This window comes from Ochotona princeps, chromosome 27 (genome assembly GCF_030435755.1).
Source record: "Ochotona princeps isolate mOchPri1 chromosome 27, mOchPri1.hap1, whole genome shotgun sequence".
Lineage (NCBI taxonomy): Eukaryota > Metazoa > Chordata > Mammalia > Lagomorpha > Ochotonidae > Ochotona > Ochotona princeps.
In genome coordinates this window covers 2,393,765-2,421,132 of record NC_080858.1, presented here as the reverse complement: position 1 = coordinate 2,421,132, position 27,368 = coordinate 2,393,765, and the positions used below count along the sequence as shown (strand labels likewise).

The 27,368-nt window shown below is 44.8% G+C and overlaps 1 protein-coding gene across 13 annotated transcripts in view; it reads left to right on the top strand.

Moving 5' to 3' along the window:
- The window catches only part of CACNA1C (calcium voltage-gated channel subunit alpha1 C), a 656,633-nt gene that overhangs the window by 474,406 nt on the left and 154,859 nt on the right, over positions 1-27,368 (top strand). For all 13 annotated transcript variants that reach the window (XM_058656024.1, XM_058656022.1, XM_058656023.1 and 10 more), the window contains exons 6-7: positions 13,897-14,055; positions 20,562-20,758. In XM_058656024.1, coding sequence (XP_058512007.1) covers positions 13,897-14,055; positions 20,562-20,758 — 356 coding nt within the window. The remainder of the gene's footprint in view (positions 1-13,896; positions 14,056-20,561; positions 20,759-27,368) is intronic.

Below are 27,368 nucleotides of genomic sequence, written 5' to 3'. Positions count from 1 at the left end.
TGGAATGCCACAAGGCCAGTCCTCCTGGCTGTAGTCGGGTGAGTTTTCCAGATCCAACCATAATGTTTGAGAAGTTTAGGGCCACAATTTCTTTTAAATACCTTTTTCTTGCCATAATGCCACATTTCTCTTTCTGGGACTCCTCTCCATCCCTTAGGTACCATACACTCATTTGTTTCACTGAACATATTTTCCCTTAATTGATACTGTATGTGTTTGTATAGATATAGATATAGATAGATATAGATATAGATTTTTGAGCATGAGAGCTGAAATTATATGTGTGTGTGGCCCAGCACGAGAGTCCCCTGCAGACCCCCTCTACATGGCTTACACCATCATCCCCTGACATGGGTCTCATATGTGCTTGAGTGCTGTGGCCCAATCTGGCATGGCCTGCCTTACATTAGCATTTGCCAGTGGATGCTATGACCTGGTCCAGCCCAGTCTTCCTCCAGTTTCAGCTCATGTTGGTGGGTGCTGCAACCTAGTCCAGCCTAGTCCAACCCCAGTCCCAGCCCTAATGTAAACTGGCTGGTGTCGCGGCTTGACCTTGCCTGTCCTGTACCCTGTCCTGGTTCTCAGCTCTGCCAGGGGGTGTTATGAACTGGCCCAGCCTGGCCGGCCCCCAAACCTGACCCACACACACATAATGTGAGCAGCAACTGTAACCTAGCCTGGCTGGGCTGCTCCCATCCCTGGTTCTTGTGCTCACCTGCAGGAACTGCATCCTGACAGAGGAGTTCCCCAAGCTTCTCTATCAGGTTTCCTCTGAGTAGCAGATTTCACACCCACCAGTGGGTCCTTTGCCCAGACATAGTCTACCTCCTGTCCTGACAGGAACAGTGGCCTTGCCTATCTGGCTCACACCCATTCTGGTTCTTGTTGGGTGTTACAGCCCAGCCACATCTGATTCACGCCCTGATGCAATTCTCACATGGTTCAGTGGGTGCTGAGACCTAGCGCAGTTCATCCTATACTGTTGGTGCTGGAGTGTGTCCCAGTCTGGCACTCCCCAGACCTAGTCCACATCCATATGGACACTGCAGTCATCTCTAGCCCAGATCGCTGCCCCCGGTCTGGCTCTTGCGCTCACCAGTGGGAACCACAACTCTGCCAGGGTGTCCCCTTACTTCCCCAACCAGGCCTTGTCCACGCCACAGATCTTAAGCATGCCAGTGGTTGCTCTGACCCAGCTCCCATAGCCCATCCCCCATCTTGGCCTTTGCCATTGGGTGCTGCTGCCTGTCCTACCCTCAGTCCCAACTCTTGTTGGTGGGTGTTACAGCCTAGCCTTGCCTAGTCTGCTCCCATTCCTGGCTCATACAAACCTGTGATAGCCTAGCCCAGCCTTCCCTGCACTCCAGGCTGGCTCCTGCACATGGCAGTGGACCAAGGTTTGACCCCACCTATTCGGAGCCAATTCACACACTTGCTGACAGGTAGAGCTACCTTGCCCGGCCCAACCAACACCTAGGCCTGAATCACGTGCTCACCAGCGGGAGTCGTGTCACACCAAGGGTGTTTCCTAAGTTCCCCCACCAGGCCTATTCTCAAACCCAAATCTCACATGTGCCAGTGAGTGCTAGTCCCTTACCCGGCATAGCCTGCCCCCTCTGCCCCACCTTTTGTATGAACTGATGGATGTTGCAGCCAACTCTGCCCAACACCCTATTCTTGGGTGCACCTGTGGGTGCTGTAACCTGCACTAGCCCAGCCTGTTCACAGCCCCAGTACCCATGAGTGTCAGAGGGTTCCATGGTCATGCCTTTCTCAACATGTCACCCCCCCCCCCCAGCTTTTGAGCAAACCAGTGGAAATTGAAGTTCCACAGGGATGGGCCCACAAATCCTGCACAGTATTTCCCCCCAGGCCTGGTTCTCTTGCGTGTTGATTAGTGTCATGGCCCAGCTTAACATTATCCATCCCCTGTTCTGACTCTCACTGGCAAGCACTGTGATCTAACCCTGCAGATAGTCCCCCAGCCCTAGCTTTAGTATACACCAGTGAGTGGTGGTCAGCAGTGGTGCAAGCAAACTAGCCCAGCTCAGGTCTCCCATGTGAACTGGTGCATGGTCTGATCCACAAAGGTCCTCCAGCTTCTTCCCTCCAAATCACTTGCTCTCAATCACCCTGCTTACCTGCAATTACAGTGGCCTTGTCAATGCAAGATGCTCAGTAGTCACTCCTCAACTGCAACATGCTCCCTCAGTGATCCTCCTCTCACACATCTCCTTACCCCTTTCCCTAACCAATCTACAGTGCCCACACACAACTGCACATGGGCTCCCCAGCCCATCCTTTTGAAGCCCAGTCTTCTTATGGGGTGGTGTGCTGTGTTGGAGTTCTCTCTGCCTACTATGGTCTCAAGCTCCTGGCGTGAGTGCTGGCCTGGGACCTTATCCCTCCACACACCGAACATCCAGGCCCATTTAAAGCTCCCCAAACCCAGGACACCAGCACACCATGCCATTAGCTAACCTAGAGCTCTCCCCTTCCCTACCCCTCCCATCCAGGGACCAAGTACATGGGGAAATCTCCAGGCTTACTCTGCCTGCCTGGACCTGAGCCCCTGGGTGCCAGCCTTGCCCCAGTTGATACCCTACAAGCTGGGCAAGCACCATAGCACCCAGGTGGCACACCACAAGAAAGTGCAAAGGTGCCAAGATGGCACTCCACCAGGAAACGCATGTGTTATTGTGTAGTATTATCAATATATTCTACATTTTAACCTTTGTTATAAAACAACCATTTTAAAATCCCTGTCGGCTCAGTCTGGCCAGGCTCACCTGCTGTTGTATATTATCTGCTTCTTCTCTTAACTGTGTCACATTCCCTGTTTTCTTCAGGTAGCTCCGTTGTAGGTCTTACCTCAAGTTCATTTCATTTGTCCTTGTCAAAATGATTGAGAACTTCCATGACAGAATTCTTTAAAACACTGGGCCCAGCACAATGGCTCAGTAGCTAAATCCTTTCCTTGCATGTGCTGGGATCCCATATGGGCACTGGTTCATGTCCTAGCTGCTCTGCTTCCCATCCAGCTCCCTGCTTGTGGCCTGGGAAATCATTAGAGGACAGCCCAAAGCCTTGGGACCCTACACCCGCATGACAGACCTAGAGGGGGCTTTTGGCTCCTAGCTTCAGATTGGCTGTGTCCATTGTGGCTATTTGGAGAGTGAACCAACAGATGGAAGATCTTTCTGTATTTTCTTCTTTCTTTAAATCTGCCTTTCCAATAAAAATAATTGGAACCTTAAAAAAGAATCTGTAAATCATTGAACACCATTACCAGCACATACGGAGTCCTTAAGAAAGTGTGGCATTGTTCCTTCCAGCGGATCCTCCATCTCCATTTTGCCATACCTGATTTTCTTCTAACATCAGGATTTCTTTATGTGTCCTGCATTTCTTTTTCCTGAGCTTCTCTTTTCCAATCTGGGTTGTTAATACCATAAATTAACTCAACAAGAAAGTTGGTATTTTAATCACTCTGAAGGTTTTTGATTTATTATTCAGTAAATTATCCATCATCCTTTCCTAGGAAAACAACCTTCCTTAAGTATTCATCAAACCACTTGTGGGATGAAGAAATACAGGAATATGGAAAGCTGATATTAAAAATAAATGAAAATCTCTAATGAGTAAGGGTAATCTAAAGTAAAGGCTGAAGAATTGTGAAGCCTGAGGCTGTGGGAAAGCTCTCCAGGAAACTGTTCCTCTCCTCCCTTTAAGGGACACTCTTCTCCAGTAAGAAAATGCACCAGGCACCGGTGCTGCATCGTGACAAACTTATTCCTTAAACAGAGGGAATACTGCCTCTTTGCTGAGCTCTAGACCCATTTTATTTTGAAAGTCATTAAGCCTGAGAGACAGTTAAAGATACCTGTTCCCCCATTAGCCAAATGAAGGGACGAAATACAGCCTGTGAGATTCATCATGCTTGTCAAGTCCAGCCAGTGCAAGATGGTTCATGTTGATCAGAAGCAAGGTGTCTTAGGGGAGCGTGTTTAAGCGCATTAAGCTGCTGATTGTAATGATGGCATGTAACATGAGTGTGCTGGTTCAAGTCCTGGGAGGCCTGTTTCTGAACCAGCGCCCAGATAATGCACCTGGAAGGCAGCAGATGCTAGTTCAAGCATTGAGCCACTGCTGCCCTAATGGAAGACTCAGATGGAGTTTAGGGTTCCTGACTTCAGCCTCACAGAGCCCTGGCTGTTGCAACTATTTGGTGAATGTTTCTGAAAATATCTCTTTCTCTTGCTCTCTCCATCACTCTATGTTGCTCTGCCTTTCAAAGAAATAAAAATATATTTTAAAACAGTGTGAGCTAATAGTCATAAGCTGGCAGTGTGATGATGATGATGATGGTGATGGAATTATCACATCACAGATATAGACAGGAGTATTTGTTTTCAGATTCAGGTGTGAATTTCAGTGTGAGTGAACTATAATCGGAGGGTGTCCATTTGATTACACTCAGAGTAGACTGGTTGGCTCACCAAGTTAGAAGCCTCCAAATAGCACGACTCCTTCTGGCTTAATAGATGGGCAGACCTGGAGAGCAGAAGCTCCCTTGCCAGCTGCTCCAGCCCACTGTCCTGTGTGTCAGGAAACTTCCACCATCATGTCTTCTCTCCATCCTCTTCCACTCTGCTCTCTGGCTGGAGTGGCTGATCACATGGACTGTATCAAAGACATCCTTGCCATGCAGTGTTGAGACGGGCTCAGTCAGTGGAGAGCAAGCCAGAGTTCAGCAGTCAAGAGGAGGGGTGTCAGAGTTCTTATGTCCTCTTATGTCTTCCCTACAGATCCTCTTGGACTGGCATTATCTGAGCCACTCCGGGTGGTCTTGCCCACAGAATGTGTCCCTTCCTAGTTACTGTAGCCATGTCCTGAAGTCACTTCCCCAGGTCCAGGGATGGTAATAGACCACCTCCAGGCCACCAAATTGTCTCTTATGCCTCTTCTTCTCTCTACCCTGTGCTTGTACAGAACATGCCAAGCGCCTCACATTGCTTTCATCTTCGTGTGTGACTCACTTCTTCCTGGAACCCACTGTTTGAATAGTTGAAACCTGTGTTCATTCTCCTAGCAAATATGCTCTGAGTACCTACTACCCGGAGACCATGTAGAAGAGCACATGGCTTTTACCTTCTATGATGGAGAATTCCTATTGGTTTCTGAGAAGGACATTGTTGTGACCAAGGTAACATTTAGGGAGGAGTTAAGGGGCCATGGTGCATAGTGGTTGGAGTGCAAGGAAATTGCAGACAGGAAGCATCGATTACCAATCCAGGCAAGGGGCAAAAGCGATGGAGAATTTTGATGAAGAAAAAAGCCGAGGTAACTGTAAAGTTTTTTTTTTTTAGCATTATGGAAACTGGTTTTAGAAAAAAAAGAGGAACTAAGGTTTGGATTTGTGTGTGATGATGGCGGAACAATCTGGTAGAAATGTCTGGTATGCTATGGTGCTCCATATCAAGCTGGCATTTGGGACAATGACACCCCGATTTGCTGGTTAAAGTTCTGGATTCTCTGTTTCTGATCCAGCTTCCTGCTAATGTTTCTGGGAAGGCAGTGGAATATAGCCCAAGTGTTTGGGTCCAGCCCAAGTGTTTGGAGTTCCTTGCTCCTGGCTTCAGCCTGACCCTGTCTGTTATGGCCACTTGGGAAGTGAACCAGTGGATGGAAGATTCCTCTTTCTGTGTTGTTCTGACTTTCAAATGCACAAATAAATAATTTTAAAAGAAAATATAGCCCAGTGCTGGAGCCTAATGACTAAAGTCCTCATCTTGCACGCTCCAGGATCCCATAAGGGCACTGGTTCTAATCCTGGCAGCCCATTTCCCATCCAGTTCCCTGTTTGTGGCCTGGGAGAGCCCAAAGCCTTGGAAACCTGCACCAACATGGGAGAACTGAAGGAAGTTCCTGGCTCCTAGCTTTGGATCAATACAACTCTGGCCATTGTAACCACTTGGGGAGTGAATCAGCAGCCGGAAGATCTTCCTCTCTGTCTCTCCTCATCTCTGTATATCTGACTTTCCAATGAAAATAAATGAATATTTAAAAAAAAAATAGAAGTGGAAGGGAGTGAATTCATTTGAGAGAGTGAGTTGCTGAAAGGTAGAAAATGTCCTGAATGAAAGGACAGGAAGAAGCTTCAGCTCATATGCCTGTTTCTCTGGGAGACACTTTTCTATGCTCCCAAATTAACTCTCTCGCTTTCCTTTATGTGTTGGAATATTGTCCTCTGACTCTGCAGTTGACTTCCATTCTTGCCATTCCTGTTTCCCCACTCGGCCTACAGTTCCTCATGAACAGTCTGCATCCTTTTTGTCTTTGTAGGATTCCGCAGATCAAATTCAAAGGGAGCTAAAAGGAAGGGAGGGAGTCAAGAAGGTGAGGAATTAATTATGGAGTTGGAAGTGAACTAAAATTGCACACTGTCATGTAGACAAGGAGAGTAGAGTCTAGAGAAGAAAAGAGAAGAATAACCAATAACCAATGTCAGCTAGGTCTAGGGAAATGGTGCCCATGAAGCAGTCATGTGCCGCGCAGTCAGAGACTCTAAATGACCTTGAGGATGTAAACATGGTAAGAATGGTAATGGCAGAGGAAGATGCGTGTGCGGCTGCTCACTCCCATCAGCTTGCAGCCCTGAATTGCAGTCATCAGAGCTTCCTCTGTAACACGGTAGAGGAGCTTGTATTGCTGCTGCCAAGACACAGCCAGTATACATCACCTACACTCCGTGGTGGTGTGATGTAGGTGTATGTCTCCCTGACTGTAGTGATTTTGTGTTTTTAAGAGATAATCGTGAAACTAGTGGTAAACAGTCCCTGTAGCACCCTTACTCCCAACAATATGAACCATGCTCTGCAGCCAAAGCATGCTGCACGTGCTTCACAGATCATGTCAGTTGCCTGAGACGGTGACATGTCCAGGACCAGCCCCATGAAAACACACTGTCTGCTAAGGGAGCAGCTCAGCCATGCTGGACAGTGTGGCTGCTGCCTCCTCCCAGGAGGACCAGGATCTGGCTTCTCAAACCATGGTGGTGGTATAACAACATTGGACCCTCTTTAGAAATGCCAGTCCAGATGCATATTGAATACATGGTTCAGTTGCCTGCAGTCCATATGGGAGTGCTTGGGTTCCAGACCTGCATGTGCAGCTGACTGCAGTAGTCTGCTAATGGTCATCCGGGAGACAGCAGACGATGGCTGACACACTTAGATCCCTGGCACCCATTTTGGAGACTCTGAGTTTCTGGATACTGGCTTCAGCTTGGCCCAGCCCTGGCTGTTATAGACATTTGGTGAATGAATCAACAGACAGAAGAAATCTCTTTCTGGGAATCTGCGTCTTCTTAAGACCCCAAGATACCCAGGTGCATATCACCTTGAAAGTTCTGTAGAGTCTGACCGTGCTGGCAGTGCTATCACCCGTACAGCATTTCCTGAAGTCCAGACATTCCTGAGACTGTGCATGAATGTATTTGTTTGGTATTCACAGTAACTTTATGAGGCTGGGGCTGTGATTATCCTCCCTTTACAATGAGATCCCACAGCAGGGATGCATGGCTGGAGTTGGGGTTCATGTGTTCCCTACTCTTTAAGCACTGTCAGGCCTTTCCTCTTCCTCCCTCCACAGCAATTGGTAGAGTGCTTCTTAGGTTCTCCTGAGGGTCCCTGATGAGGAATTGCAGAGCTGGATGTGGTGCCCCAAGAAGGTAACCTTGACTCCTGGGGAAGAACCCCTCTAAGAGTGTTTTCTTACAGGAGACAGATGAAAGGAAAAGCCACATTCTAGTATTCCAGATCCCCTCCTGAGAGAGGCTAGTGTTTTACCTGCATCTGATAGAATCTGTGTCCCAAGTCCAAATTCCAGGAGCAGTAGGGACTTGAGTGGAGAAATGTCACTGTTTTCCAAATTAGGCATGAGATAGAGGCTTTTGGGAGAGTTGTGGCCAGTCCCAAGAAGACAATGTTCAACAGTCAGGCCAAAACTCAGGAATGCCAGCCCCATGCCTTCAGATGCCAGCATGGCTTCTGCCATCTCACATGGGTGGTGAGAAAAACAGGCAGAACCTCGGAGCCTTTCCTAGACTGGGTTTAGAAACATCTGAGCTCATCTGGAAGCTCCCATTTTGCTGCCAGATGCTCTAAGTGTGTGTTAGTGCTTTATAGATACACACCTTTGGGCCAGAAATCCAGGAGGAGAGGTTTTGGCTGGCATGGGAAGCGAGGAGTGACATTTAGCACAGTAAACGAAGCTCACTTGGATCTGAACCCCCTGCTCCACTCGACACTGTGTGACCATGAGCTGACCTTTTTACCTTCTCTGGACTAACTTTCCCATATTTAAACTGTGCTTAGTAATGAGATCTGCTTTATAAGGCCGTGATAAGGAGAAAATGGACTGCTTTGGGAAAAGTATTGAAAGCCGCAGGTGACACACAGGATTTTAGAAGGTGTTCCTAAAATGACAAGGGTTTTGGCATTTACGAACAATCCTTCAACCATTGGTTGAATCCTCCCAGTGCACTTTCCCAAGTGTCAATGGAAACTCACTCTCTATTAAAGCGCTGCACTCTACCTGAAGGTAGAAGTATGTTGTTCTGGGCAGCTGCTGTCTGTGCTGAGCCTGTCTTCCCTAAATACTTCCTGAGAGGTTGCAGTTCCATTCCTGTGGTCATATAGAAATCGCCTAACTCTTCCTCAAAATAGCAGCTTAAATCAGGTGAAATCGTGGACTATGTTCCTCACTGTCATCTCTCTCCCAACCCACAAGTTTCCTCCTTCCTGCCAAAGCAGGTTCAGGCTGCTGTGATGGCCATGATGTTGCACTGTGTTTACAAATGTGACTTAGCAGCTTGTTCATTGAGTCCCTGCTGTGTGCCTGAGATCCAAAGATGAGAAGAAAACCAAGGAGCTTGTGGTTAGGCAAGGACTGGCATTCTAACCAAGGAGAAGAGTTTGCACTGAGATATAGGGGTGTGAGGCTGAAATTTCAGGCTGAGTGTACTGTGCAGGTGCTAGGTGTCAACTGGCAATTGTATGAAATCAAACTGAGTGGAGAGGCAGCTCTGCCTGTCTACGGAGTCAGTAGAGGACTTTCAGAAGTGACACATTGTGCTGTGGGCTTTAGTGACCGCTTCTCAGCCACAGTCTGGAGCAGACCAGTTTGCTGAGCAGCAGGTGCCAAGAGGATGGAGAAGGAAAATGAGTCATGAACCTCAATGTCTGAAATGTGTACAACAGGACTAACAGTGGTTGTCTCAAATGGGTAGGATGAGTGATTGCATTTTGTTCTCTGTGTTTTCTAATTTCTGTTTAATTAGTGCTTTCTGTTTTTCTCTATAATTAGTGTGTATTATTTATGTAGTAAAAATCAATTATTCATGTGTAAAGATATTTTAGAATCAAACCAACAGTACTGGGTAGCTGACTCGAGGGAGGAGTTGATCAAATCCATATTCTGGCCTGGGTACCCACATATGAGGGAGGGGGAGCATGAGGCATGGAGCACTGGGTAGCAGGTGGATGGCACTGTTGGTCACTGAAAGGAAGTCCACCAGCTGCCCTGACTGCCATCTGGCCACATCACAGCCTGCCCAGCAGCTTCTGTCCTGCCCTACAGTCCCTGAAGCCCAGCTGTTCCTTCTCTACCTCTCTGTGAGCAGACCCCCCTTGCAGCCAAGTCCATGCGACTCCAATAGAGCAAGATGATGAGTGTTGCTACTGCTTCAGCAAATACTCACGGAGCGCCTGCTGGATGCTCAGACCTCAGCCAGGTTCCAGGGAGACGAGGGCGAGAAGAACACTCAAGATCCCCATCTTCACAAGTCTCAGCCTGAGGGGCCAGGCAGATGGATGTGTTTTAGACAAGCCTTTCAAACGGAAAGGAATGCTCCGAAAGAAAGGAAGCAGTTCTGAGAAGACAAAACAAAGGGCATTTCTCTGGTTTGGTAATGTAGGGAAGGGTCCCTGAAGAAGTATTATCTGGCCTGAGAGCTAAAGGGTAAACTGGAGGCAGGTAGGAACTGTCTTCCAGGTCGAGGGGCACACCTGTGACAGCACCTTAGAGGGAAGAAATAAGACACAGACACACATCACTCATCAGTGAGCAGGCACTGCATCGTTAGGGGTCATGTCACTGTGCAAACATCACAGTGCATACTTTGTACTTTGGCAGGCCTAGACTGTGTGGGCCAGTAACCCGAGGTGGCTTCTTGGTGCAGTCAGGAGATGCTGAAACATAAGATGTGTGAGGCTCTGGTTGGCCAATATAGCATGCTGTTTTACAATGAGTGGTTTCTTGTGTCAGTAGGAGTATGCACTAAGGCAAAAATCACACAGTACCCCAGAAATATGTGTGACTGTTTGTGAGGCAATTAAAAACCAAATACAACTTGGTTGACGCATAAACCAGAAACAGTCATTTGTGGCCACAATCAGGACTTATGTTCTGTACGTAACTGTTTGTGCTTACACGTGGCTGGCAGTGTTTGGACCCTCCTCACCATGCCCATGGTAGCAGTGCCTTTGTAAAGTCAGGGCTGTAAACCCACCAGGCAGAAGCTATTTTCTCTACTGCGTTATAATCTCATGGAGCCACCATAAAGGCCAGTGACTGGTGCTGACTAAAATGCCACGCAGCACGGGACATGCAGCATGGTACCTTAGTCGAGTCTCTAATAGAAAAGCTGTGTGGGATTGCAGAGAGAGGGGCTGTAAACAGGCACATAGGGTATGGAACCAGGAATGGCACAGGATGCACTGTGGTCGTGACCCCCAAGAGCAAGTGACATCACTACCAGTTAGCAGTAGGCCTGTTGGTTCCGTCCTTTTCTGCCCCACTTGCTGTTTTCTCACCCTCTGGGGACCCTGCTGACCTGGCTTGCTGGTTTGTGGGATTTCCCTCCACTCTCCCCTGAGTAGCACTGAAGACCCTGCTTCCCTTGATGGGTCTCCCCCATTGTCCTCAGTGCCATGGGAGCTCCCCAGCTGAGAGTTCCCATGCTGCTTCCCACAGCTGTGTGTCCTCACCCCCTCTCCTTGCCAGTCATCCAGAGCCAGGACAGGGCTGGGGCCTGCTGAGCTGCAGAGAATAGAGGGACGGAGGGAGGGAGGGAGGGAGGGAGAGAGAGAGAGAGAGAAAGAAAGAAAGAGAGAGAGAGAGAGAGAAAGAAAGAGATGTTTCCCAGAAACCACTAGAAGTTACTTTGCAGTTCCATTTTCTCCATGGTTTTGCATACTTTAACACTAATGTGTGTACAACTTTCTAATTAATGGACTCATTTGGAGCTGAAAACATCTTGTTCTAATGGGAGGCTGCAAAGCACTCCTGCTAATTCACAGGTAAAATTATTCCAACTTTTTTCTTAGTTTCTTTTTCTCCCCAACTTGGCTTAACTGCTGGGGAGAATTCTCCTAACCACCCCTCCAGAATACAGAGCATCAGGGAACAGGGGACCCAGCAGCTGTTTGCCCAGTGACAAGAGTACAGAGAATGCCAGGGTGAAACTTCCTTCACTCACAAGGTGGAAGGATGGTATGGCTGTGCTGAGGGATACTGGGGGTTAGCTCCATTGGGGAGACTCTAGCAGTTATATGTGTGGTGTGGCTGGTGACAGGGTGGCCCATGAGATGGTTTTCCACACAGCCAGCAAGAAGGGAAGATAAGGCTACCTGCTGTCTGCCTCCTAGCATGTGGTGACTTGGTGCACTTACAGTAGGCAGGACTGCTGGCAGCTGGATGGAATCTGGGGCTGCTTTGCCAGGAACAATCTCCCTGCTATTTTCAAGTGGAGACCTGCCACATCTCCTTCCAGGGAGTCTGTCTTGATGCATTATTTATGGTCGGGCTGAACTTACAAATCAGGGACTCCTTCTCCCTACTAGACAGCTGTCCAGCTACATGGCCACTGGAGCTCACCACCACCAAGAACCATGTGTTCCCTGGGCTTCTCAGCTTGCCTTTCCCTCCTCCCTCCCCATGGAAGGATCTAGGTGTAGGTGCATTTTAAACTTTTAAAAATATAGGTACATTATTATTATTATCATCATTTTATGATACAGTTGCAAAATCCCTGGGATTTCCCTTATCCCCGCCCCAAATTCCCTTCCCCACCCACTAAGTTTCCCTATTTTATTACTATAGTATAGTTCTTCACAAACAGTCATATGTCCATCATTGTGGGCATGGACAATGGCAGAGTCCAGCATCCTGTTGTCAAGATAGAGTAACAATTTCATTGGGAGCCTGTCTTTGATCTGGAAGTAGAGATGCATATTGCATTGTATCCTCACATCTATATATGATAGTCTCCATTACACAATTACTGTACACCCCCTTAAATGAAAAGACACAATACAAAATCAACAACAGGAAGAAAAATAGAAATTTACAATGCCATGAAGTTAAATAACATGCTACTGGATATGATAGTTTCCATTACACAATTACTGTACCTCGCCTTAAAGGAAAAGCCACAAAACAAAATCACCAACAGGAAGAATAAATGTAATAATATTGTGTAAAAAATAGCATTTTAATCATTTCTAAACATGCTTCAAAAAAGTTTGTAGACAGTGGAATTAAAGACAAGTTTATTTTGGTGCAAAAAATGTTTGAAATCCATGCATAGTTTTTTTATATAATTCATGCTTCCATGAGCTGTTTGAAGACCCTTTATTGGAATAACTTTTTTTTAAAAGTGTTTGCAATATTTCTAGTTTCCTTTTTCTACAACCTTTTTTCAAGTCCCCTCACATTCATATGACTGCTTGAGCATCTCCCATTAATTTCTGGGACATTTTTTTTTTCATTTTCCCAAACTGAAACTCTGTATCCATTGGGCAAAAAGTCCATTTTCCTGGGGCTTTAGTGTTCTTCAACATGGGTCCTGAGAATATGGGCTGGTAGAAACATACCAGAGAGAGTAGTCCGGTCACACAATCCAAAGCTATTCTTCAGCTTTGTCACCAAGCTCTCCCCACCCTGTTGTGTCTCATCTGTGGGCCACTTTTAGCATAGAAAGTGCTTTGCACTCAGGCTGATGATGTGTCTTAGCAGATGGGCCAGCGAGGGCTGCAACAGGCTCTGGTAATCCAACCTTGAGTACTGAACAAATCTTTGTGTTGGTCAGCTCTTTATTGCTACAACAAAATGCCCAAGAAGCTTTATAAAGAGAAAGGGGTTGTTTTAGTTCATGGTTTTTGAGGCTCACAGTCTAAGACTGGTGATCACATTGGTTGGATATTTGGCAACTGTATTCTTGCTAGTAGAGTCTCCAGGTAGTGCAGAATACCTGCAGTAAGAGACAGGGTCTATGTCTTTCCTTTTGAAGCTACCAGGATTGGCTCTCAGGCCTCACCCTAAAGATCTAATCTAATCTAATCTAATCGGATTAAGTGTCTTCTCTCTTTGAGCATAAGACTTTAGGGGGTCAAGCTTTTGATACATGGGCTTCTCTGGGTCCAAACCACAGCATCCCTGCATGGCTTTCACTCATCAACTTGAGTTCTGACTTTTTGGAGACACTGCTCTGGGACAAAATGATGTTAGGTCATCTATAAGGTTAGATAGTAGATTTGATGGTTATTTCTGAAAGCAACGTTTTTTTTTTTTTTTCCTTCAGAAGTGCAGGATCTGGATGTGCCTCCAGCACAGGTTTTGAGGGACAACAACCTCGATTCAGAAACCCAGCTCTGTCACTCATTGGTGTGTGACATGAGGTCTCAGTTTGTTATCTCAAAACTGGGGTTGTACCAAAACCTCCTTGTCCCCTAAGGAGGATGTATGAGGTCATGTCCATTTAATTAGTCCATATGGCATCTGCAAAAGCCCTGGACTCTGTGCAAACTGATGTTCTCCCTTCTGTTCCTGCAGGTCTCCAGGTGGTCCTGAACTCTATCATCAAGGCCATGGTGCCCCTGCTGCACATTGCCCTGCTAGTGTTGTTTGTCATCATCATCTACGCCATCATCGGCCTAGAGCTCTTCATGGGGAAGATGCACAAGACGTGTTACAACCAGGAGGGCATAGCAGGTAAGAGGAGGGTGCTGGGCTGGATGGCAGGAGCTCAGGTCTACAGTGTTCTCATAGCTTGTTCCAATGTGCTGCTGTCACACTACTAACCATGCCCAGCGAGGACCCTTCTTCAGAGGTCCATGTTTCCTTCTGTGATTAAGTGGGAGGCAATTGTAGGTACTTTTCTCTCTTGGTTCCAATATTTACTGTAAGTCTCTGTTAAAATAGCCAAATGCTAACCTAGTTCAGAATCATTAAACACTATTAGAATGAGCTCCATAACAGGAGAAACTTTTGAAGAATGAAGAGCCTATCTGTTGTTAGCCTCTCACTGTCTAAGCCACATCTTGGATATCCTAAGCATCAGAACCAGGTGATGTCTGCATGCCTCTGCATCCACAGTTCAGGATGGCTTATTGCCAAAGCCCCTTCAGGAGACGGTGCTTCCCTTAGTCAACACTCTCTCCTTCCGCCTTGGAGACCCAACACCTGGGATGTTCCATGAGCGTCCAAGTGCTTCCAAGTAGTTGGTCAGCTAACCACTCGGAATATGCTCTCTCATGACGCTGAGGCCTTTCTGTCCTCCCAGGACCCATCCTGGATCTTCTTCAATTGGTATTTCTTCTCTACAGGCAAAAAAACCCAGGCCCTCCTCCTGAGGTTTAGGAGGAGGGCAGGTGTGGAGTTGTTCACCTGCTAACAACCCAACTTCCTTTTCTCATGGCCAAAATTTTGCACACTGTCATGACTGCTCAGTCCTTTCTGTTTTGAAACCTCTCTCTCCATGTTCCTCTCGGAAAGCAATGCATTTAACAGTAATGCAAGCTCATTAAGTGCATCCCTAAGTAGCACTGCAGTGTGGGCTCATGGGATATGCTACAAACTCCTGTCTTAAGTAAGTAACATCTCAGCTTGACCTTAACAGAAAGTGACAAAGCTTTTAAACAGACACGTAAAGCAGTTTAGCATTCCTGGGCCCACAGGGTTTAGCAATCTTCAACACAGAATTGTTTTTGCAGCAGCAGGTTCTATCTTAGTTTGTGGCGTTGGGAGTGGGACAGCATGTGCCTAGAGCATCGAGGGGTTCTTCATCTCATACTCCCTCTACATCACCTCTTTTCCCATTCATCCCAGGCGTTAAATTGGATTTGACACCTCTTGCTTTGGGGAATAAGAGCATGAACCCCCGCTGAACAAGGAGTGAGACAGACTGTTTGCCATGAAAGCCCAAAACGATACCTGCTATGGGTAATCCTGCATGGCTGGGTGGATGGCCTTGGCATCTGCCAGGTGTCTGGGTTCTTGCCATAGTTAAAAAAAAAAAGAAAAGGAAAGGAAAGGAAAAAAGAAAAAAACACAAACAAAAACCCCACAAACCTGCAAACTGTGGTCCCTGGATCACACATTCATTTTTACTGTTTTGAGAGAGAATGTAAGAGCAGAATACTTTTTCACTGTAGGGAGAAGATCCAATGAATTGGCTCATACTTGTTTGAAATCTTTTTTTTTAATAGAATCCCTTTAAAATGAGAAAAAAAAAGGTCTTGCCTGTAATTAAAATATTGTTATTTTCTCTCTTGCTTAAACCTGAAACAATGTAATGAATCCTATTTCTTCTTTGATTCAAATCCTTCTTTGTATGTGATGCAAACAGTTGGAGGCTGTGAATGAATATATCTATATGAATTGTATAGAATTTTGAAAGTTCATTCCAAGACCTCGTCAAATGTAGATTGTCTAAAGTGTTTGCAGGTTGAACAAATAATTGGACTCAAATGTACCAGAGATGGGAACTCCCCATTAATGCACCAAGGCATGATGGAGGAGCAGCTTTCAACAAAAAAATGGGAACAGGTGAAGTGGTGACAGTGTGTGCTGGAGCCAAACATGGCAACTCCCTCACACACTCAGATGTGTGCGCTATGAAGTCCATGACAGCTGCCCCTGAAACTCAGCTAATTTCTCTTCCACTTAGGGAATCGTAAAAGTACAAGGGCACCTAGAAAAGTTTGTGGAAAAAATAGAATTGAAAAGAGAGCTTTCAGTTACAAAATGGATTTTGAAATCTACACGCATTTTCCAAGAATGGTTTGAGGTCGTGTACATCAACCTTTTCCTAACAAAATTAACTTGTTTTTGATTCCTCTTTGAAAGACCACCTGGTGCACCTTGTGAAGTATCCTCAGTGTCTGCTACTAGCACAGCATTCTTTGGTAGCAACTCTGAATGTTAGGTGGAAGTCACTGGACTTTGTAAATTGGGTCTCAGGCCTTGAGCAACAACGTCATGGCTACAAGCAGTGGATCCAGCAGACATACCTCCCCCAGCATGGGAACCATTAATGGCCTCCTCTCCTCTTAGGATAAAGACAAAGTTTGAGCTTACTAATCAGAGTTGCCAATTTGTCTTCACTTTGCACGTTTGGAAGAGAAACAGCCTCCCATCATGGAATGACCATCATCCAGAAGAGAGCCAGGGTGTCGGAAGACAGCAAGAAGAGTGTTCCGAAGAAGGTAGCATGCCAGCTCCGCCAGGAAAGTGATGTCACTCTGGTGTATGGAGCCAGGATCCCTGCTGGGAAAGGGGCCCAGGACACTTAGCTGCAGATTGCATGCTCCAGCACGGCCTAATCAAAAGCTCACTCACATCCTTGTCCTAGGACCTACCATCTGAAGATGACCCAGAGATGTACTCCATCACTTCCCACAAGGCACAGCATTGTTCACATCAGGGCCTTTTCCACTCATGCACTGACCTGCCCTGATGAGAAAATAAAAGCATACAAGAGCTTTGCACATGTAACATGTGCCACAGAATAGAAGACTAAAACGCTACAGTCTTGGAAACCAGTTCTTTTGTGTTGGGAGCTTTGTGTAACCTTCGGAATATTTGGTTGATTGATTTAGATCTCCTGATCTGGATAGAGTGAGCATATTTTCCAAAATTTTAGATCACGTGGAAGTTTTCTGTGAGTCCTTGTTATATAATCCGTTAATGGAATTTACATCAGATTCTTCTTTTTACATTTGGATATAATTTCACAGACTGTGCCTGTCATGCACCACAGCCTTTAGAATGCAGTAGATTTGGTGCCATGTCTCCTGTACAGTTAATATGCCATCACTGTGGAGCCAACTGGGGCACTGTTATTCTGCTGCAGGCTGCCCTTGCAGTGGGCAGTCCCCAGGGCAGATTCCCTCAGAAGAGGAGGTTTTTTTCCCCCCTAATGCCCGGGGCATCTGTGAGACACATTCTTGATTCTTCAACAAATATATCCCCATATGCTGGTCCTTTTGGTTCCTGCCTGTCCCATCTGTTTGACGGTGCTGTGTGCCAGGTCATTCTGAATAGCTCTCCCAAGCACAGTCCTTACCACCTAGATAGACAAAGAATTGGTTGGTGAAGCCTAGCAATGAAGTCACTTTCTATTCACTCCTTAAAGTTGGAAGTCAAAAAAGGAACTGATGTTGTCTTTGCCTTATTTCACCAAAATTTGTTTTTGGATTCTCCAGAATGGTGCTCACCATGTTCATTTCTGTTTCAAAATGCAGAATTGGTGTTGCTTTGATTCCTTCTCCAAACTCGGGTTCCAGCTTCCTTCCTGACACTTCGTGACTCCACAAAAGAAAACCATCACATTTTTATCCTGAAGCTCATTTCCCCTCACCCTGGAGTGTATGTTGCTGGGATCTGCCCGTTCGTATGTGTGAATGTTTTCCAAGTGTTCCATTCGTGCTTTTTATAGATACCTATTTTTACCAGCTCATCACTGCTTCTTAATTGTTCTCCAATCTTTTTTATTGTTATTCAAGACAGATTTAAAATAGCAGAACCACACTTGAGCCTGTGGATAATCTCTCTGAATCACGGTCCATTCTCTTTTATTAATAAGATCACTTCCCCTGATATCATTTTCTCTTTAACACATGTTTGTGGAATCCACAACTGTTTTCTTTCCTTGAGGACACTGGGCAGCCTTCCCCTTTCCTTATTTTTACTGTTGTAAGAACTAAGAGTGCAAGTGATACAGACAGATTAGCAGTCACCATGTGAAGATGTGCTGTTCTTTATTCCACTCAGGAGCAAAATATGAGGGGAAAAAGCCAGTTTCCCCTTTGTTATCTTCACCCTTTTTTTAATCCCTTCTCTCATGTCACTCAGTCACTTTTATCACAGCAACTGGGCATATCAGTCTAGAAAGCTATTTCTAGATTGAGTAAGAAATTATCTTTTTTTTGGCATTTAGACTCTCCATTTGCAAATTTTTAAGGTACTTATTTTTTGCTTTTTAATGTATCCTTTCAGCTTCAGCTTCACCTTTCAGTTTTTTTAATCCTTGCTTCCAAATTTTAGAGATTTCACAATTTCAAAAAGCATCACAAATTTTTGGATAGAGGGCAGATTAATACAGCTATAGTAACAGAACCCTGTTTGGGAGCCAGGTCCTGGAATGAGAAAATGATGTACACATGGTTATTCTATCAAATACATCAAGGACCAGTAATGGACTTTGATTTTACTCAAGAAACAAAAGACAGCTTGAAGCAGCAGGGCAAGAAAAGACTGACACACAACTTTATAGAACAGGCCATAAGGCAGGGATGAGGATTATTCGTAAGAGCTCGACGCTAGACATAAGCCCAATGCTTGTCCACTGGCAGATGGCTAAACACACCATGGCTACACTGCTGGATCGTACAAGGAACAGATTCTGCTGCCAGATGCACAACACTGAAGAGTTCGGTACGATTAGGTGAAGTGGGAGATGGCGGAAGCAGAACGCCACATGATGTGTGATTTCATACAAATGGCTGTATGAAATGTCTAGAAAAGTTACGGATAGAGAATGCGGATCAGATTGCTAGGAGCTGGGACCAGAAGCAAGGACTGACTACGGACAGATGCTCAATTTTAGGGGATGATGAAAGTGTTTTTAAATGGAACATGGTGATGACTGCACAACTCAAATTTATGAAGAAAACTCATATTGATGAATTTCTAAGGCATGCCAATTATATTTCAATGAAATAATCAGAGAAAGAAAAAGAGAGCGTGGCAGAAGAGGAAGAGAAGCCACCACTGCCCCATATAATTTTGGCCACAGAACTCATTTGTTCTTAAACAACTGTCTCGTCATTAAAGATTAATATTTCTCTTCCTGTCTTCCCCTTGGAAGTCAGTAGTCTCAGATTCAAAGCCAGAATCAGAGAATAGTCGATTGACCAATAGATGTCCAGAGCACAGCCTGTGTCCATCAGGCAAATGTCTGAAACTCGTGCTTGCTTTCTTCCATCTGAAACCAGAAAAGATCCTGGGTGAACAACTATCTCTAAATGAAGATTGAAGAGCAAACATGTCAGAACTGAGGTCTCTGCTGTTTGCATTGTCATCATTTTCTATGAATACAAGACTGTGACCTTAATTTCACAAACTTCTGTGAACTCCATACCTGTTACAGGTGAAGCCAAAACTTTCCCAGTATTTTATCATGATTGAGTTCCTAAAGCAGTGAAGTCTTATTTAAAGTTTCCAACCATTCCCTTGGCACTTGTAATCCACAACCTTGTTCAGTTGCTTGTCACCATTTCCCACAGGTGGAATCAACCCAAGCGTCCCCTGACTCTTCAGGACAATGTATTCTACCGTTTCCTGAAAGAGCCCCACCTGTATCTCAGAGATCATCTCCCTCTCTTCTACTAACACTCTGTCTTGGGGAGAGGTTGGGAAACAATTGTTGTTGTTGTTGTTGTTAAAAGGCATTGACACTGGAGAGAGAAGGATAGCACTGCACAGCTCTGCCTGATGCATGTGAAATACAGCCAGGAGTGTGGATAGCCACAGATTGTAATAAAGACTGCTGAATTCAGGTTTCTCCTCTATAGAGTTATTTCCCTAATTCTTCATCTGTACAAGGCTCCACTAACTTGTGGTACTGCATAATATGGTTTGTGATAGAATGAGTCTCTATGGAGTCAGGAGGCATTATTGGATGGGAACAGTTGACTAATTGTGTGATGGAATCTTCAAGTCAGCACTGGTCTAGCCCTCATCTTTGAATACTCTGATAACCCAACAGAAACATATATGGATATGTTACCACCAAAAAGGAGAGGAAATGTGGATTTTTATCATTTTCCAGGACAACTTTTATTTGAGGTGGTTGCATCATTATAATTTTTTAAGTGAGTATTTGACTATGATGCTGATGTGTTGTAGTAAGATGGGCATTAGTCCTACTATCTTTGAAATCAATGACTGAAATAAAAATATAGTTTATAGCAACTCTTTGGAGTCATCCTTCTAAATTGGTAACAACACCTGAAGTGAATGCCCAAGTTCCTGGTGCTCTTCAGTTCCTAGATGGAGGAACTAATAAAAACTTGTCTGGATTATGGTTGCTGGGTTCACCTTAATCACCTCATCAGCCTTTTCCTTTCACATTTCTCCCTAACTCCTTGTGTTCTTTCTCTGCCCTCTCCCCATCCCTTCTATTCCCTCGTTCTCGTTTCCCCTGGCCATTGGAGATGTCCCAGCAGAAGATGATCCTTCCCCTTGTGCTTTGGAGACGGGCCATGGGCGACAGTGCCAGAACGGCACCGTGTGCAAGCCAGGGTGGGACGGACCCAAGCACGGCATCACCAACTTTGACAATTTTGCTTTCGCCATGCTGACGGTGTTCCAGTGTATCACCATGGAGGGCTGGACCGATGTGCTGTACTGGGTATGTAGCTTGAGATGCTCAATACAGGGCAAGGAGTGCACACCTGCCCTGACACCTCCCTTTCCCTGTCCCCATGATTTTGGAGTCACTTATACATTGTGATATAATGGTTGATGAGTGTTTCGTTTCTTCCAGGTTGTGCCTGAGAAACAAAGCATGAACCTTTCACTCTAATGAGTCCTCTTTCCTTGCCCACCAGCCTTAGAAAAATGTCATGTTTCAGTTGGACAAACCATAGTACAAAAAACATGAATACACAGTCAGTGTTCAATGAGTTGACCAAAAGTGTCACAGAGTTCTATTCAAGTCTTCTTCCATTATGCCTCTTTCCCAATAAGATAGAACCAGAGAAGACAATTAGAAATCCTTAGGTATAAAAGGAAATGATAGGCCTGGTCATCTAAAAATTTAAAAAAAAATAATTTTATTGAATTGTGTAGCATTATTTAGGCAGGTTGTTGCATTTTTATTGCTCTTAATTTTCTCTTAACTTGAGTAGTCCATCAACCAAATATACTGTCATCATTTTTAATGTTAGCAAAACACTCTGCTGGTTATGTGATGTGTCTTTAGAAATATTACTTCCTGCTTGCCAGCCAATCAATAGTCTATCTCCCTGTACTGTAAAGATGCCTTTGTATTATCCATCAGCCAACAGTACTTTGCCAGCCTTTGAGCTACTGAAGTGCCAGATCCATAGACAGTCTATCCCACAGGCAAATACACACTCCATATTTGAGCTGTCTCCAGTCTGGCAGAAGCAAGTCTATTATTTGTAAAACCTCCAGAAAATACATTCTTTGTAGTGTCTCCTTCTTCAGCCTGAGAAATCAGTGGCCAGAATCCAGTGTTGTTCTCCAGAATGAGAATGAATGAAGCGTGTTGCCAATCTTGAAAATACCATCTCTCTCAGAGTTTTGCAAATAGTCAAATTTATTTGGCCATCGTGTGAACAATCCAAGAGCTTGCTTAGGGATAAGTCTCTACAAATGAAAACAGAGAAGAGTAAGATGGAAGAGAATGCCTTCCCATGGAGCAGAGCTGCCAGATAGAAGGGAGTCAACGCCAAGAGAGGTGTTGTCTTCCTTCTGAGTTGGAAGGAAGAGTTTTGTAGCAGCGTAGAAGATGTGATGGTATCTTCTACATTTTCTCATAAGCATCATGTCCTATTGATTCAGAATAGCCTTTTTTACAGTTTCACATTAGGGTTGACATGACAAAACTCAATGTTGCATGTTATTTGTTCCTTTGTCTATGATGACTTAAACCCAAGAAACCTAGATTGAATGCTCATGTTTGCGTGCAAGAGGTGTTCCTGGGATCTCAGGAGTCAGGCATAAATGAGATCCAATGTAGTCTATGAAGCTCAGCTTAGGAGAGCAGATGAAATTCTAAACTGAATAATTCTGGTGTGACTAGAGTTCATGCTGTGACAATGTTGATGCATTTTGATGCTTTCAGAAAACGGATCAGATAAGCTGCTCCTCAAACTGTAACAGATTATTGGAGAACATTTTTCACATGCGTGTTCCATAAGGACTTGATTTGAATAATCTGTAGACATAGAGAGAGACTTGACTCACTATACTTGAGTACATTTTATTTTATTTAACATAACAGATCAGAGTCCCAAGTGGCTCTAACTGGCGTTTCTGCCTTGGATGATCATGGCCACCAAGGACAGAGCCATCATTCTGCAAATAGGCAATGCCTGCTGCTGAGCCAGAGAATGTGTGATTGGATGGGACCATGTTTCCACAGCATCAGATTGTGGGCAGGGTGGCACTGGGTGGGTAGGTGGGTGGTGGGTAGGGGAGGAATAGATAAAATTTACTTTGCTGATGGTCTTGATGTATTTTTGTGATCTTCCTTTATAGCACCCTTCCACTCCCCCACAAGTCCTTGATACCCTGCCAGCCAGATGTGGCCCAAAGTAACACTGTCAAAATGACAGCCAGAGTGGGGAATGGAAAGAAGCACACTACAGCAACTACCAATTTTCAGCAGCTGTGTTGTGCTTTCTCTTCTGGCATGTCTGTGTGTGCGCGCACACACTCGTGTGTGCAATAGAGCTCAGACTGCACATGGAAAAAATTGTTTCAGATGAAGGAACAATCCGAGGCTCAGGGATCGTGCCTCTTTCTGATTTTTCCCAGCACCTTTTCATAGAGGCCAGCAAGTGCCACTTACCATACCTAAGACTGAAAGTGAGTCCCCTACTTGGTTATTCATGATAGAATCTTCTCCCAGAGAAGCACCTCCCAGCCCAGTGCGCCTGCCTTCAGACCTTTTCTTTAATTGCCTTAACCTTCTGGCTCGCTCTTCTTCCTCCCTCCCTCCCACCCCTCTTTTTCCTTTCTTTTCAGCATTCTTTGTTCTAATTTCTAGGCCCATATATCTAGCCAAGTCTCTTACATCTTCATGTTTTTCTGCATCAAATATGGAACTTTCTAAGTAGAAAGATACCCAGATCTCCCTCCAGATCATCAAATGAGAAGTTCCTAAGTTAGGACCTTAGACTTTGCATTTTGAAAAAGCTCTCCAAGTCATTCTGGTTCTCAGGCTGGAGTTTGAAACTCCTAGAAATGTAACCTACTAAATCCACCTGCTGCTGATAGGATGCCACTGGTTTGTACTTATCTAAGTGAAAGTTTCCACTGAGGCTAGAAAAATGAGAATCTCCCTTTGAATCCAGAAAGCAAATCCAGAAGATTTAGGAAAGAGCAGTGATGAGTTTCAAATAACAGTGAATGGAAACATCCAGGCTGGGTTCATTCTCAAGCACCATGCAGTTGAGTTGAAGTTTCTGAGAAAAAAATAGGTCACTGAAACATGAAGAAAAATCGAATCCATCACTGAATATGCCCTAGGCTAGAAGGGACCAAAGAAGTCAAGGAGTGGACACCTGCCTTCTATTGTGCACAATATTGGGTTCCTTTCTCTTTCCCTGTGCTATCTATCATTGCATTTTCCTGTTAAGATTTGGAAGACTTGATAGGCTAAAACTAATGTTGGTCAAACAGTGCTAGAACGCTGCCCTAGCTACAAAAGCCATTGGTCATGCATGGAATCGAGACCCTAGTAAGGCGAACAATTTACTTAGATCACTTTTTGGCTTGTTCCTGGTGTTTGTAGATGATAGAGAAAAAAAGGGTGATACTGGTGACTTGGAAATTTCATCAAAATTCAAATGTGGGAGTGATTTTCTTTGTAAATGACTTGTTCAGTGGAAGTCTCTCCATTTACTCTCAGAATTCCCAAGCCTCTAAAAGTATCGTGGGGAGAATGTGATCAGATGAAGAGCACTCACCCTCATGGGTGCTGAAGAACCCCAGAGGAAGAATCTAACGATCTGTACAGTTCTTAGTTGTGTTTCCTCTTCCAGATGGATTTTTAAAATAAACTTTCTAATTGGAAAAGTAGAGTGATGGGGGGAAAAATAGAGAGGAGAGAAGAGCTTTCACTCACTGGTTCTTCCCCAAATGGCCACAATATCTAGGGCTGAGCCAGCTTGAAGCCAGGAGCTCCATTGTGATCTGCAGGGGCTGCCTTCCAAGGTGCTCCGCAGGAAGTTAAATCTGAAGCAGAGCAGTCAGGAATCCAGTGTGAACGTCAGGGTGTCAGTGGTGATTCAATCCACAGACTCCCCCCTACCCCTGCCAGGTTTCTTTCCTTTCTTTGCTTTTTTTTTAACCAAGCATCCCTATCCTTCTGCACAGAGTTCAAGCCTACTTGTCCCGTGTAGTTTAACATGACTTCTTAACAATACAAAAATTACTGAATCAAGCTTTTCTGTGAGAGCTAACTAGGGTGAGTTTGAAACACTGAGCTTTCTCCCTTCTACTTTGCAACCAGACCACACTTAAGGAGCATAAATAGGAGTCAAATAAATGAACTGTTCTGTGCTGACTTTGTGCCCAGCACTGGAAATAGCCTCATGCTCATGGCTACTAACTTGGGTCTGGAACACCAGAGAAGGTGATGTGTGAGGATTGTGGGGCAGGGAAGGGATTGTTGGATGGGTAAGAGCAGGCATCATTCTAGAAGAAATTGTTCATACCACTTTAAGGAACCTACATACCTGAATAAGTCTCCATAAAAAGATTTCTGCGTACCAGTACACTTCTGGCCTAGGTACCCTGGAAATATTGCACACTGCACAGACAGTCACCCTCCTCCTGACCCCACCCATTGCCTCCTTAATGGGTTTTTCCACAATTGCTTTTTGTACTGATTTTTCTTGAAGTAGAATTTGAACTTAGAAAAGGTTAGAAAGAAGGCTTAATGAGAAATAATGTAATGGGAAGAGGTTTTTAGAATCAAAAATTATCTTCATGGATTTAGTTTTGACCAAATAACAAAAGATGTTACGAACCAGTTGGAAGCTTTAATTTTGACCAAGTCAGTTCTTAGCTTTAGGCTTCATCTTGCGATCCCATAAGCATAACTGGATATGCTAAAAAGAAATTTTACTAAACACATTCTTGCACACACACACACACATACACACACACATAGAGTAATTTAGCTCTGGTCTTCATGCTGCTGGTGAATTCCTTGTTTAAAACAAAAGTGACTTGGATGTTTTACCCTATTTTTCTTCTTTCCAGCCTTTTTTCAAAATACAACCTCCTTACACTACCAAAATAGAGAAACTGCATCTCTGAAGGAAAAGAAAAAGGTCCTCATAGTCACTGAAAATAAGGAGCTGAGGGGAAAAGCCTCACATGGCCCCAAAATAGCAGCCCAGATCTTGCTAATCTCAGAGCAGAAACAAAGTCAGGCCCTACAGAGTACCACCTTAACGTCTAGTCAGCCCCAGTGTATTACCCTGCCTAGTGCACATGCTGCTTTAAAATGCAGAATCCACTATCTCCACAGGAGAGGGTTATAGACACTTTAAGGAAGGAAAGCTAGCATCTCTCAAAGCTATTATGTGTTCATTTGTTGAATTTTATCATTTCATCTGATATCACTTCACTGATATTAGATGAGTGCTTATTACTCAATACTTCCATTTTAGAAACATTTATTCAGCCTTCCTGTATTTCCAGGACTGAGTGGAGCTGAGCACTGCAGGACAGTGTGCTCCGTGAGAATGGAGATCTCTGTACAAGGGATAGAGAGGTAGCCAGATTTGACCAGCCTTGAGCCCTACACACATTGGGGACCACCCTGTCTACAGATGTTAACCTCCCACATGGTGTCATTGCATTATGCCAGGTTGTTCCTAGTGTTCTGAAGCACTCATGGATTTTAAGCACATGATAAGCAGATGCTAGGAAAAAGGAGTCAGGTGCATACAGCTTGGGAATACCCTGGAATCAGCCAGGATCCGGGGTGGCCTTGAGAAGCTAGGGACAGGGATATTGTTCCTTCTGTTTTTCTTCTGGGAAAAACATGAATGGCGAAGTTGAAGATTCAAGTCTCAGGTTTTCTTTGAGAAATTAGATACTAGCTTCAAGGAGATCTTTCTCACTTTTTGTATTCTACTCCTCTAGCACTGTCCACAGCATTTGCAATAGAAAGGCCATGTACCTCAATCAAGTGACCATCCTATTAGTTCTTAGGGAGGTCCTGTTGGCTGCAGATGGTGGATATCAAAGTGTTCATCTGTGTTCCTTTGTTAGGAAAGTCACTGAGTTGATCTACCTTCTCAGTACTGTAATGAAATGCCTGAGAGAAAAGATTTATTTAGCTCACAGTTTTGGGGGTTCAAATCCAAGGCTGAGTGGCCTCAGCAGTTTGACCTCTGATGAGAGTGTTGGTTTTCAAGGGCAGAGCATGTATGTGCAGAGGGAGCCAGAGAAGAGACTTGGCCCAGACTCAGGACTTTGTAACAACTATGCACAAGAATGCCCTTTTGAGAGCACCATCCCATGGCCTCAGGACTTCAGTTAGGTCCTGCCTGCTAAGATGATAACTGAATTGTCTATCCTCTTAGCACCATTAAATTATGGTTTGGCAGTTTAAGTCCTGAATGAATTTGGTAGCCAAAATTACATCCAAACCAAACCAGTCACAATGCTTCCTTTATTGTAGACCTAAGAAATGTCTAGATGAATGGTTTGAGAAGATATATCCCCTTTCTATCCCTGAATAAAGATGTTATCAATCTGGGTCATTTTTTAAAAATATAACTTTATTCTTTCTCTTCATAATTCCAATTGATCTAAGACATCAACATTTTTTTAAAAGTATTTTATTTTATTTTTATTGGAAAGTCAAATACATAGAGAAGGAGGGACAGAGGGGAAGAGCTCCCATCTGTTGATTCACTTCCCAAGTGGCTGCAATGGCTGGAGTTGAACCAATTCAAAGTCAGGAGCCAGGAGCATCCTCCGGGTCTCTGACATGGCTGCTGGGTCTCAAAGCTTTGGGTCGTCCTTGACTGCCTTCCCAAGCTTCAAGCAGAAAGCTGGATAGGAAGCAGGGGTGCCGGGATTAGAACTGGCACCCATATGGGATCTCTGCACGTGCAAGGCAAGGACTTTTTCCAGTGGGCTGATAGGACTGGGTCCTAAGACAGCAGTCTTATCTATCACTCTAGGCATTGCCCTACTTCAGAGTCACCCTGCACTGCATGTTCTCTGCCCAGACTTCCCCCAAA